At 48.5% G+C, this 13,519-nt stretch overlaps 1 protein-coding gene and 1 long non-coding RNA gene across 4 annotated transcripts in view; one reads left to right on the top strand and one right to left on the bottom strand.

Annotated features, from left to right (window-relative positions):
• Positions 1-13,439, bottom strand: part of LOC310710286 — a 21,321-nt gene extending 7,882 nt beyond the window's left edge. Inside the window, exon 1 of the long non-coding RNA XR_014527922.1 lies at positions 13,291-13,439. This is a non-coding gene — a long non-coding RNA (uncharacterized lncRNA). The remainder of the gene's footprint in view (positions 1-13,290) is intronic.
• SCFD1 (sec1 family domain containing 1) overlaps positions 13,394-13,519 on the top strand; it is a 44,474-nt gene continuing 44,348 nt past the window's right edge. Inside the window, exon 1 of one of the 3 annotated variants that reach the window (XM_083507911.1) lies at positions 13,394-13,519. In XM_083507911.1, coding sequence (XP_083364037.1) covers positions 13,489-13,519 — 31 coding nt within the window. In that variant the 5' untranslated portion in view covers positions 13,394-13,488. The other 2 variants (XM_083507913.1, XM_083507914.1) reach the window with 2 other exon arrangements.

Here is a 13,519-nt window from a genome sequence, read left to right as displayed (position 1 = left end):
AGTGAGACCTCGTCGAAACGTCGCCTAGACACCCCAACTTTTACACGGGAAGACACCCGAGGACACCAAAACCTGCATTCCTGTACCCGTGAAAATCTACGAAAACAAATATCTCACCTCTACGGGGAGGAAACCTTCCAGCTGACAAGAACCTACGAGAAACTAGAAATCCGAAGAGCCACCATCTTATGTGATCTCTTGTTCCTACGCAACTGCCGAGACAACAACTTAATTCCCACATGCTTCCAACTTAAATTCCACTCTAAAACCCCAGCTACCGAAAGGATCCTGAAACGAACTGAACTATCCCTAATCAGAAACGAACTACATAAGAAAAGATACCTACTAAACCAAACCAACAAAGATCTGCTCACTCTTCACCTCAAACTCTGTAACAAAATCCACCCTGCACTCTGGGACAAATGCAAACAACTAGCCGTCTGGAGAGCTGAAACTGAGACCTCACATAAGACAGACACACACACCAACAAACTCCACAAACTAGAGAGACGCCAGAAGCCCAGCCACCCTCCACAACAACCCATGAAACAAACAGTACATAACATATCAGACAGGATCCTCACCTCAACTGAAACCAAAGTACTCTCCAAAGGTTTCAACTTTGCAGTTACCCCGAGACGCATCCCCACGGAAAACATCATATGCGGAGTCGAAGCTAGCCTAACCAAAATCAACCCAGATGAAGCCAATAAAATCAGACTTGAAGTCACCAACATCCTCTGCTCCAGCAAACCACCCAGAAGCAATTTACACAAAGAAGAACAGAAAGCACTCACCAACCTGAGGAAAGACAACAACATAATCATTCTCCCAGCAGACAAAGGTAATGCCACTGTTGTGATGAACACATCGGACTACCAAGCAAAACTATCAAATCTACTCCAAGACCCTACCTACCAACCTATAAAAACAGATCCCACCACCTATCTGGAAAAAACCACCAAATCCAAAATAAAAGCCTCTCCTATTAGTGAAGAAATCCAGCTAAGAATCATCCCCAGAGAAAAATCATCCAGATGCCCCAAACTCTACGGCCTCCCCAAGATACACAAAGAAGGAACACCACTCAGACCAATAGTCAGCTCCATAGGCTCACCTCTACAAAATCTCGCTAAATTTCTCGCTAAGCAACTTCAGCCCTATGCAGAATCCATCTCTTCACACGTTACAAACTCCTTCCAGTTCATAGAAACAATAAAGAAGCAAAACCTACATCCCGATGACCTACTTGTGAGCTTCGATGTTGTATCTCTCTTCACACAAGTGCCCATTAATGAAGCCTTGACAGCCATTCAAAACAAATACAATCCCCCCGAATACATCCTGGACCTGACCAACCACTGCCTAACCAACACGTACTTCATCCACAATGGACAAAGATACAAACAGATAGAAGGAGCACCTATGGGATCACCCCTCTCACCGGTCATCGCAAATCTGTACATGGAACACTTTGAAACCAATGCTTTAGACAAGTCAGAACACAAACCCAAACTTTGGCTCAGATATGTTGACGACACCTTTGTAATTTGGCCACACGGGAAAGAAAAACTAGATAGCTTCCTCACACATCTCAACAGCCTACACCCCAAAATACAATTCACTATGGAAATAGAAGCCAACAACCAGCTTCCCTTCCTTGACGTCCTAATCTACAAAAAACCTGATGGCTCCCTAGGACACACTATCTACCGGAAAAAAACACACACCAACCGCTACTTACATGCTCAATCACACCACCACCCTGCACAAATAAACTCCGTAGCCAAGACCCTCATCTCCAGAACCAAACGCCTGGCTGACAAAGACCACTTGACAACTGAGTTACAGAATCTCTCAAATGTGTTAATCGCCAATGGATACCAGCAAAACAGGGTTAAGAAGCTAATCCAAAAAGAAACACCCCCCAAAAACCAAGACACGGAAGAAAACAATGGCATGGCCCTCCTTCCTTATATCAAGGGCACTACAGATAAAATTAGCAAAATCCTCCATAAACACAATATCAAAACAGCCTTTTGCACCAACCAAAAAATAGCCAATATCCTCAGAAACCCCAAAGATAAAATCCAGTTGGAAAACCAAGGGGTCTATGAAATACCCTGCAAAGTCTGCCCAGCCACGTACATTGGACAAACAAACAGACGAATAAATGCACGTATCGCAGAACACAAGAATGCCGTCAAAAAAGAAGAAAAATCTTCCTCTCTTTTCCAACACATGAAAGAAACAGGACACGAAATTAATTTTGCAGATTCCAAATTGCTCTTTAACATGGAACATCACCACAAGAGAATAATCATGGAAGCCATCGAGATAGAGAAACACCCTCACAACATGAACAAGCGTGACGACACGTCCCGCCTGCCAGACATCTGGAAATTAGCCCTCCCCACAAAAACCGACACCAGATCCAGAGGCACACAGAACGCCACCACCAATCAACCACACCAGACCCAAACCCAGACCCTCTCCACAGATAAATTACAGACACCATCCAGTAACCAAACCATAGTGGCAACTCCGGATGCTGCACCCCCCTGCAATCCCTACACAGATCTGGCTGGCACAGGGCACAAAACCACAGCTCGCCCCTATACACGAAGCCAAGCCAAAGCACAACTAAGTGCAGTACAGCCATCTTCCCAGAAAAACTCTTCACAAATTCAAGAGGTCAAGACACGAAGGCTTTAGCAACTAATCCACACCTAATGACCCACCTAAGTGGTACTCAGAATATCACTCAAGAAATCACTCAAGATATCCCTCAAGTAATTAAGGAACAAAAGAAGAAAAGAACACTAGCCTGGGAACTTCCCCTCTGCCCAGAACTTTTGAGGCAATACACCACACCCCTCTACAGTATTTATAGGAACTCAAACACTGAGATCCCGCTCTGTTCCAGTAACAAGAAGCCGAAAGCACCAGCCTGAAGATGACGAGTGAGACCTCGTCGAAACGTCGCCTAGACACCCCAACTTTTACACGGGAAGACACCCGAGGACACCAAAACCTGCATTCCTGTACCCGTGAAAATCTACGAAAACAAATATATATATATATATATATATATATATATATATATATATATATATATATATATATATTAAAAGAATAACAGAGCTTTATGACACTGAATACAGCTGTGGTGCAGTATCCCAGCTGCTTTAAAATTAAATTTCCGTTCTACAGTCATTCCAAATATTTTCCTTGGTATTAGAAAAATGTGCTGGTGTGTAAAGGTGTTGCAATTCATAGAAGTGTAAGCATATTCTTATGTGCTAGTTATAAGTGACTTAAGAAAGAACATGGACACTTAGATGTCAATCATTTGAGAGAAAAGGTGAGGTTGACTTCAAGAGAAGGGCCATGTCAAAAGGACATGCAGAAGAAGAATAAGAAGAGTTTGGATTTGATATCCCGCTTTATCACTACCCTAAGGCATCTCAAAGCGGCTAACGTTCTCCTTTCCCTTCCCCCACAACAAACACTCCGTGAGGTGAGTGAAGCTGAGAGACTTCAGAAAAGTGTGACTGGCCCAAGGTCACCCAGCAGCTGCATGTGGAGGAGCGGGGAAGCGAACCCGGTTCACCAGATTACAAGTCCACCGCTCTTGTCCAAACTCATATCAAAGTTCAAATGAAAGCAAGCAGAAATTCACACACATTGAAGGCCCTATATGTGCCTGTTATGAGAATGGCAACAAACTATATGTAGAAATACATCTTGAATTGCAGTGTTGCAGGAATTATTATTCTCTGTGTAGCATAGATCCTTACATTTAAACATTCCATACTACACTGTGAGTCCTGTAAACCTTAGTATAGAACCTTAGAATAGACTCATAGAGTTGGAAGGGATCCAGAGGATCATCTAGTCTAACCCCCTGCAATGCAGGAATATGCAACTGTATCTTATGGGGATTGAACCTGTAACCTTAGTGTTATCAGCACCACGCTCTAACCAACTGAGCTATCCGCCTTATTGTAAAATATTTCACTTACTCAAAAAGATAATTTTCCAGTGTTTTCTGTTGGATTGTATATGGCTTTTCTTTATGTCCTGCTCCCTGCCCTGGGTTTTGCAGGCCTATATATTTGCAGTTGCACTGTGCTTTGAAAATCCTCCAGGTACATCATAAGCATCATATAAACATGCTTCAATCTTTTCCTTGAGCTTAAGAACAGGGAGGAGAATTGCTTAAAAGACCTCCCAGACATGCTGAGCATTAAAAGACCTCCCATGTCATTCTAAGCATTGGAAATGAGCTCCCTCCCGTACTGGGGAATGCAGAGATTTTGCTGGCTACCCAAACTAGCAAAAATTTGTAGGCTACAGGAAGAAAGGATTTTGGGCTGCTATGGGTTGTATTCAATTAAGCTTTTCCATTTGCACAATGGAATTTCCTCTCTCTTCTTCCCTGCATTCCCCTCCCCCCTCAAAATCTGTTCCAGAAGGTTGGGGGACCCTCTGGAGGTGTTTGGGGGCAGAGCAGCTCTATTCATACAGCATGGAATAGAATCCTCTAAGTTTATAAACATGTTGGTCTACTGCAGGCATGTCCAAAGTCTGTTTCGGGGCCCTTAAAAAGACCTCCACAACTACAATCTTAAAAAACAAGGTCAACAACTTTGGTCAGCCCTCATGGCCCTTCACTTCATCAAATCTGGCCCTCTTTGAAAAAAGTATGGACACCACTGGTCTACTGTATAATCTGTGTTCCCTACAGAAGTTTTGATCATTGTATTTTATATTGCAGTATCTGTGGATTTAATTTACTTCCCATGATTGGTGCATCCTGGCAATCTATTCTTTGCACTTTGTGATTTTATGACCTTGTTAGCTTAGCCGTTTGTTGAGTTAAAGTACTAGGAGTAAAGAAAATGCTGTTGTGCTATTTCTGCCTTAAAACCTCTGTGCACAGGATGTGAACCTCTTTAAGTTCTCCTAATTGTGATTATTTGAATATGTACTACTTTATTAGAGTTGTAATGCTACATCTATACTAGCATAAGTAGGATAAACTGCAAATGAATGGAATCCGCAAATATACGTCAATTCAGGGCAACAGTATTCCTTATGGCAGCTCAGGTACCTTTAACACTTCACTGAATGCTTTTATCATAGCATTCTTAAATTCATTGATTTTTTTGTTCTGTAATTTGGATTAAAGGAAGGCACTATTTCTGTATGATTGAACTCTTTCATGGGTGGGGGGGATTAAACAATTAGCATTATGTAGAAATAGTGTAGAATACAAATTTGCATGTACAATTATAAGTTTGTAAATATTAGTTTTTGTTTAAAACTGTAATATCTATTTCCTGGGGCTTTCTATGGCTTCCAGTGTCTGTTTGCTTTTCTATTACTTGCAGCAATGTATTATGGGAGAACCGTCATTTACATGTACTGTATATAAAGTGCAATAAATCAACGATGTGTCAGTTAACAGTATTAAATATATATGCATTCAAATGTAGTTGGACTTGATTCTTTTGAGGATGTTCATGTGCAACAATGGTGTTGCTTCATCTGGGATTCATGATAATCCTCATGTTACCATACAATGTTAATAGTGCAAACAGGAATATCTTATATCATAGTCCAGTGTTACTTACCTAGCTTCGTTTTACAAATAAAATTGGTATATTATAGCTCTGAAGATTCACAAATGACACTGATTTATTTCTTCCTAAAGTGTGATAGGGAATTCCCATTCTTATATATTTTATATGATTCCTGTTCAGGTACTTATGGAAAAGATTATAAACTAAACTTAGTGTTTCCACTGAGGGGTTGAAGGATGAGAAAGAAAAATTCCCAAATTTAGACTACCCCCTTCCACCAAAAACATGCCTCTGAAGATGCTTCTATACACTTCACAAAGGCTACACTATTGATGTAGTGGATACACCTGGGAGACCAGGGTTGAAATCCCTACCCTGCAAATGGGGAGGAGCAAAACTCTTTGTCCCTTTGAGCTCCTTGGAAGGTAGGACATAATTGCAATGTTTGGCCTGCTGGTCCTTGAGAATGGGCAGCAGCATGAAGAAGCAAATGTGCTGAATCCTAACACCCTGAAATCCCAGTGACACAAACATGCTGGAAATTATGCCACATAATGAGCCGGAACATGCCATCCCCATGCCATTTGCTCCAATGGGAAGAAGACTATTCCTTCTGGCACACTTTTCCTCCTCCCCTGCCATGAAGATGGTTTGGAAGCTGTAGGGCTCTGGACCTACACATTTCTGGTGGTAATATTGCTCAGTAAGAATAATTATCCCATAAAGCAACCTTTAAATTATATTTTTTAAAAATACTGTTATTTGACTTGTCAGTCATTCGTTACCCAAAGGTTTTCAAGTGACTTAAAGGTAAAAGGTAAAGGGACCCCTGACCATTAGGTCCAGTCGTGACCGACTCTGGGGTTGTGGTGCTCATCTCGCTTTATTGGCCGGGGGAGCCGGCGTACAGCTTCCAGGTCATGTGGCCAGCATGACTAAGCTACTTCTGGCGAACCAGAGCAGCGCACGGAACCGCCATTTACCTTCCCGCCAGAGCGGTACCTATTTATCTACGTGAACTTTGACGTGCTTTTGAACTGCTAGGTTGGCAGGAGCAGGGACAGAGCAACTGGAGCTCACCCCGTCGCGGGGATTCGAACCGCCGACCTTCTGATCAGCAAGTCCGAGGCTCTGTGGTTTAACCCACAGTGCCACCCACATCCAGTCAAGTGACTTATCACACATTAAAAACAAATAGTAATACTTTATGCCACAAAAATGTAACAATCCCTATAACAGCTACAGGAAATCGCCGGCACAGCAGTAGCAAAACATCCATTTGTAATCCATCAAAAGCTGGGTGGAGGAGATAAGTCTGGTGCTGAAACAAAGATGCCAGGTCGACTTCACTGCAAAAGGCATTAAACCAATGAAACCACAACTGAAAAGGTCCTCTTGTTACCACCCTCCAAGCATCCCCAAAGAGAGGGATGGGCTCTGGAGAAGGATGCAGGTATGTTTGGGATAGATGTTAAGTCGTGGGTTGACATAGCAGCCGGCACAGCGATTTCTTCAAGTAGCTCTTTATTAAGGTAAGCTGGACTAGAACCGACGGCGAACAGCTCAGCCGGCCTGTATTTATAGGCAGCCGGCTGACAACATTGTAACCACAACAGCCCAGAGTTCCCGCCTAAAATAACTGCCGCGGACCTGAGTGAAAACTATCTACAGACCTGAGTGAAAACTATCTACAGTATCCCCCTGTTGGCCCAGGGTGAAACTACACTACATAACACCCCTCCCCACCAAGATAAGGCGTTAGTTACAATCGTAATGGTTTCCTTATATACAGCACTACGCGTAATGGTTCAATTAGGCACAAAAGCATATCGGTTACATTTCCCATACTTAGACCAACAGTGATACCTGTCCAACAACATAGTCCTTTAAATAAGTTGGGCGCTTGGAAACTCTGCCAGACCGCCGGGGACTGGTAGCCAAGTCCGGAGGGCCACACAGTTCTCGCTGAGGCTGTGGTGCGACCCTAGGTGGCGTTGGAACCAACTCCCCTGGATCCGCTGCTGTGGGTGGAGCCTCCGCAAGTGGAGTGGTCTGAGTCTGTTCTGAAACGGCTTGGTTCGGCTCCACACTGGCAGTTTGCGAGGGAGGTGTAAGTGGGGCCTCGCCATCTGTACGTGTCTCTTCTGGAGCCGCAAGCGCAGTTGGGGGCACCTCGGTAGTGTCCAAGTCCCCAACCCTGCGCCTAAGCTGGTCTATGTGCCGTCGCCACAAGCGTCCGTCTTCGAGTGCCACCTGGTACGAGCGAGGTCCAGTGACTCCCACTACTGTGGCTGGCACCCAAGGGATGTCCCCCACATAGTTCCGGGCAAAGACCTGGTTTCCTGGGACAAATGACCGTGGTGCGTTGGCACAGCCTGGGGGTTCAGCCACGGCAAAGTCTGGGTGTAGCCGGTCGAGCGGTGACCTGAGGCGGCGGCCCATAAGCAGTTCAGCAGGACTCCTCCCTGTGGTCGCATGAGGGGTGATGTGTTGCACGAACAAGTATTCGGCGACCCGCTCATGCCAGTCTCCCCGGTCCAGGCGCGCCAGTGCCTCTTTTGTCGAGCGCACCATTCTTTCCGCTTGCCCGTTGCTGGATGGATGAAAAGGTGCCGTTAGGGCATGGCGGATGCCCAGTCCCAAAAGATACCGCTCAAACGTGCCTGACGTGAACTGCGGTCCGTTGTCAGAGACAAGGACATCAGGACACCCATGCGTTGCAAACAGGCCTCGCAGCACCCGGATGACAGCTTCGGTGGTGGTGGAGGGCATCAGGGCGACCTCCAGCCATTTGGAATAGGCGTCCACCACTACCATAAAGGTCCGGCCGTGAAAGGGGCCAGCCAGATCGATGTGCACCCTCGACCAGGGTGTCTTTGGCGTCTCCCAGGTGTGTCCCTTAGCTGCCGGTGGTGCAGGCCTCGACTCTTGGCACGCTTGACAGGCGGACACCCAGGCAGTGATGGCATCGTCCATATTAGGCCACCAGACGTAACACCGAGCCAACGCCTTCATTTTGACAATTCCCGGGTGGCCAACGTGCAGAGCCTCCAGGACGCGCTGACGGAGCCCCTGGGGAATCACGACGCGGTCTCCCCACAGCAGACAGCCGCGATGAGCTGAGAGTTCATGTTGTCTGGTTGCGAAGGGCTGGAACTCTGATGCAAAAGGCCCTTGTGGCCACCCCCTCCACACCCAGTTGAGCACCCGGCTGATGGTGCGATCCTGGGCAGAGGCGGAGGCCACAGTGGCAGCCGATACAGGCGCTGCCGGAAGATCCTCAATCAGAAGGAGCGATGAAGCTGGAGCCGGGTCTTCCACAAATGCTGGAAGAGGGCAACGGCTGAGGGCGTCGGCATGGCCCATCGATTTCCCCGGGCGATGGATGAGCCGGTAGTGGTAGGCAGCCAGGAAAACAGTCCATCGCAGCATGCGTGGTGAGAGGACCGGTGGAGTTGGACGATCACCGGCAAGGAGGCCCAGGAGTGGCTTGTGGTCAGTGATGAGGTCAAAAGTCCTGCCATAGAGGTATTCATGGAACCTCTTCACTCCAGCCACAAGTGCCAATGCCTCCTTGTCGAGCTGGCTGTAATTCCGTTCCGTCGGAGATAGTGTCCTGGAAAAGTAGGCGAGCGGTGCTTCTCTTCCATCTGGAAAACGGTGACTAAGGACAGCACCGATGCCAAAAGGTGAGGCGTCGCAGGCAAGGACCAGCGGCCTGGATTCACTGTACTGTACCAGCACACTGTCTGAAGAAAGGAGGGCCTTGACCGCGTTGAAGGCCGCCGTCTCTCGATGACCCCAGGCCCAAGGCGTCTTAGTGCTAAGGAGTCGGTGAAGAGGCTCAGCCACTGTGGCTTTGTGGGGCAGGAACATGTTATAAAAGTTCAGCAGCCCCAGGAATGCCTGCAACTCCGTTTTGTTCTTTGGTGTGGGGGCCTGCTGGATAGCGCGGATCTTGGATGTGGTTGGATGAAGGCCGGAGGCATCGATAAGATAGCCCAGGAACTCTACCTGTGGAACGGCAATCTGGCACTTCTCCCTCTTTACCTTGAGCCCGGCCTCCTGGAACCTGGTCAGCACGGCACGGAGGCGCTCGAACAGCTGCTGGTGTGAGTCTGCAGACACCAAGACGTCATCAAAATATGGTACCACGCCAGGAAGCCCTTGCAGGAGACGCTCCATAAGGCTTTGGAAGATGCCAGGAGCCACACTCACCCCGAACTGCAACCGGCGGCAACGGAATGCCCCCCGGTGGGTGACGATCGTCTGGGCTTCAGCAGTGGCATCATCGACTGGCAGTTGTTGATAGGCTTGGGCAAGGTCCAGCTTAGCGAAGACCTTACCCTCACCCAGGGAATGCAGCAGGTGTTGGACAACAGGAACCGGATAAGCGTGCTGCTGAAGCGCCTTGTTGATCGTGCACTTGTAGTCAGCGCAGATTCTCACCGACCCATCTGGCTTGACAGGCGTGACGATGGGGGTTTCCCACTTTGCGTGGTCAACCGGCTCCAAAACTCCTTGGGCGATCAGTTTGTCCAGTTGTTCGTCCACCTTAGCCTTGAGAGCAAAGGGAACCCGGCGTGGCTTTAGCTTGATGGGGGCGACTTGTGGATCAAGGCTAAAGGAGATGGGCGTACCTGTATATTGGCCCAAGGTGCCGTCAAAAACCTCGGCAAAGTCTTTGACCAGACCCTCAGTCTCTGCGTTAGAGATGCAGTTGATGCCGGAGACTTCCAGGCCGAGGGCATCAAACCAGTCTAGCCCTAGGAGGCTTGGCCGCTGACCTTCGACCACCACCAACCGGAGCAGGCCCGAAAAATCCTTGAAGGCGATCCGGAACCGGCCAACGCCTACCACGGGAATGTCGTTTCCCTGGTAGTCTCTCAGGTGTACGCGGTGAGAGTCGAGTTGCCTTTTGGACACTCTGGGTACCAGTCTTTTGAGGGTGCTCCATGACACGATGGACAGGGCAGACCCGGTGTCGATCTCCATGTCACATGGAGCTCCTTCAATGAGCACCGTGACGTTCAGCTTGCGTCGCGTAGGCGAGTCGGTTTGGCCAATCGTGGTTCCAGACGGGCAGCGGCAGTTGGTGAGAGCGAAACAACTTTCCTTGGCAGACTGGAGTGAAGACTTGGACTTGCGAGTCGATGAAGGGGGGGTGTCAGACGGAGCCGATCGGCAGACCTTAGCGATGTGGCCCCTTCTGGAACACTTCCTACAGATGGCGTCTCTGAATCGACACTTGGCACGGGAATGGTTGTCTCCGCAGCCAGCACATTCCGGTTGGCCCTTGGACTTCTGTTGGAACTTCCTGCGCTCCCGCTTTGTCTGGTGCACGTCATCGTCTTCACTGGAGGATGCCTCATCACTGCTGGCCTCTTCATGATGCACCGGAACTGGCTCCCTAGCAAGACGCGGGCTGCTGGACTTGCGGATCTCCTGGGCGGAGCGTTCTGCAGCTTCTGAGGCCACTGCCTCCTCAATGGCTTTCTGTAGCGTGAGGTCTGGCTTGGCTAGGAGATGCCGTTGCAGATGGATGTCCCGGACCCCGCAGACGATTCGATCCATCAGGGCATCGTCTAAGTCTCGGAACTCACAGTGCATTGCAGCCTGTCGCAGGGCGGTGGTGTAGTTGTTGATTGACTCCCCCTCTGCCTGGTTCCGGTGGTAGAACGCATGGCGGGCAGCAATCTTGGACGGCTTCGGTGCGTAGTGGTTGCGGAGCTTCTCTTGGATCGTGTCCCATGGTGTTGCCTGGACTGCTTCAGGCGCAACCAATGCTCGGGCCGTCTCAAACACCTCAGGCCCACAGAGGCTGAGGAATAGGCCCCGCTTCCGATCCGTTGATACTGCTGTCAGCTCGTTGGCTTGGAGGTAGCAGTCGAACCGAGCGAGGTAGGAGTCCCATGATTCAGAGGCTGGCGCAAACGGCGGTAGAGGCACAAGTGAAGCCATGATCCCGATGCCGGCGTGAAGGGCGATGGATGGAACACAGTGCTCCAGCCAGAACAGTCAGCTCTGAATTGGTTCTGCCCAGTGATTTCGCTCAGTGATTTCGCTCTGTGATTCAGCTCAGTGATTCAGCTCAGTTCAGAGGCTGGCCGCATCTGGCTGTGCTCTGATGTCCATCTATCCCATCCTCGTCGCCAGTGTTAAGTCGTGGGTTGACATAGCAGCCGGCACAGCGATTTCTTCAAGTAGCTCTTTATTAAGGTAAGCTGGACTAGAACCGACGGCGAACAGCTCAGCCGGCCTGTATTATAGGCAGCCGGCTGACAACATTGTAACCACAACAGCCCAGAGTTCCCGCCTAAAATAACTGCCGCGGACCTGAGTGAAAACTATCTACAGACCTGAGTGAAAACTATATACAGTATCCCCCTGTTGGCCCAGGGTGAAACTACACTACATAACAATAGACATGCCAGAATATACTGGGGTTCTGAGCCATAGAGCTTTATAGGTCAAAAGCAGCACATTGAATTGGATCTAGAACAACACTGGCTGCCTGTATGCTTCCAACACAATTGGTATTCTAGGATACCATGGTGGATGGTACTGAAAGCTGCTGAGAGATCAAAAAGAATCAACAGAGTCACATTCCTCCATCTGTCTCCCAACAGTGGCCAATTAATGGGGCGGGACACACACCAAAGCAGTTTTTTTTGTGGGTTTGTGTATGAATTGCTGTGGTAGACTAAATTATTATTATTATTACTTTATTTTGTACCCTGACCATCTGACTGGGCTGCCCCAGCAACTCTTGGTGGCTTCCATCATATATAAAAAACAGTAAAACATTCAACATTAAAAAGCTTCCCTAAATAACAACAGTGCTTGTGTACAGGACCAAATGTCAACTTCTAGCACTTTGTAAACCTCTCTGACTAGCTAACCTGGAGAACTGTGACTTTAGGCCAAACTTGTTAGGAATACAAGCCCTGAATAAGATAAAGAGTATATGGCAAAATAATATAAATACAATGCCATATCCAATTAAGCCATACTCAAACCCACTGAAATCATGTTTCCATTCATTTCAGTGGGTCTACTCTGCATATGGCTTAATGTCAGCCAGATTCTTACTCCCACAATGGCTTTCTTCTCTTTCTGCTAATATTTGGTACTTCTGAAGACAGAGGTTCTGTGTGACTATTGGGTTTAGCAACAACAAAAGCCATCACAAAGGAATAATAAAACCAGTGGTAGCCCTGGAGGTAAATCATAATTTAGGAAGCAAGGCTACCCACGTCTACTGAGAAGTAAATCCAGCAGAATCTAAGGAGGTTTTACTAGCAGGTAAGTGGGGCTAGGATTGCAGCCTTGAGAATATTATGATGATCTTATGCGAGTCTTTTACTAGAGAGAGAGAAAAGGGTTTTTTTTTGGGGGGGGGGTACATGGTGGTCAGATCTAGGATGTTGCCCAGCCCTTCCCCATGAAACCCTGTATATTTTCTAACAGCTGTTTCAAGCGTAAGAAGCTACCGGCTCCTAGGAGGCAACTTTTGTGCGTGGCGTTTTCTCCCTCTTCCCTATATTTTGGCTCCTCACTGCCAGAACCGCCCCATCCGGCACCGCCAACCCCGTCCCGCGCGAGGGCCGCGAGCGCCTCAGTGGGAGAAGAGCCGGCGGTGGGAAGAAGCAGAAGGGGGAAACCGCCGCCCTCTCCTCTTCCAACCATCCCCGAAGATAACCGAGAAGCCCCAGTTGCGGCGCCGGCGGCTGGGATATACGAGGAGCCAGAGGGGACGCCGGGCAAGGAGGCTCCGCCCGCCGCGCCTCAGGTCGCTCGCAGCAGCAGCAGCAGCAGCAGGGGCCGCCTCGCCGGGGCGCCACGTCTGCCGGCTGCTGTAGCGGCGACGGGGGCGGAGCCGGCCTGAGTGGCAGAAAAGATGGCGGCCAGCATCCGGGAGAAGCAGACGG

This window comes from Podarcis liolepis, assembly GCF_965112155.1.
Source record: "Podarcis liolepis genome assembly, chromosome: 1".
Taxonomy (NCBI): domain Eukaryota; kingdom Metazoa; phylum Chordata; class Lepidosauria; order Squamata; family Lacertidae; genus Podarcis; species Podarcis liolepis.
This window is presented reverse-complemented; position numbering and strand designations above follow the sequence as displayed.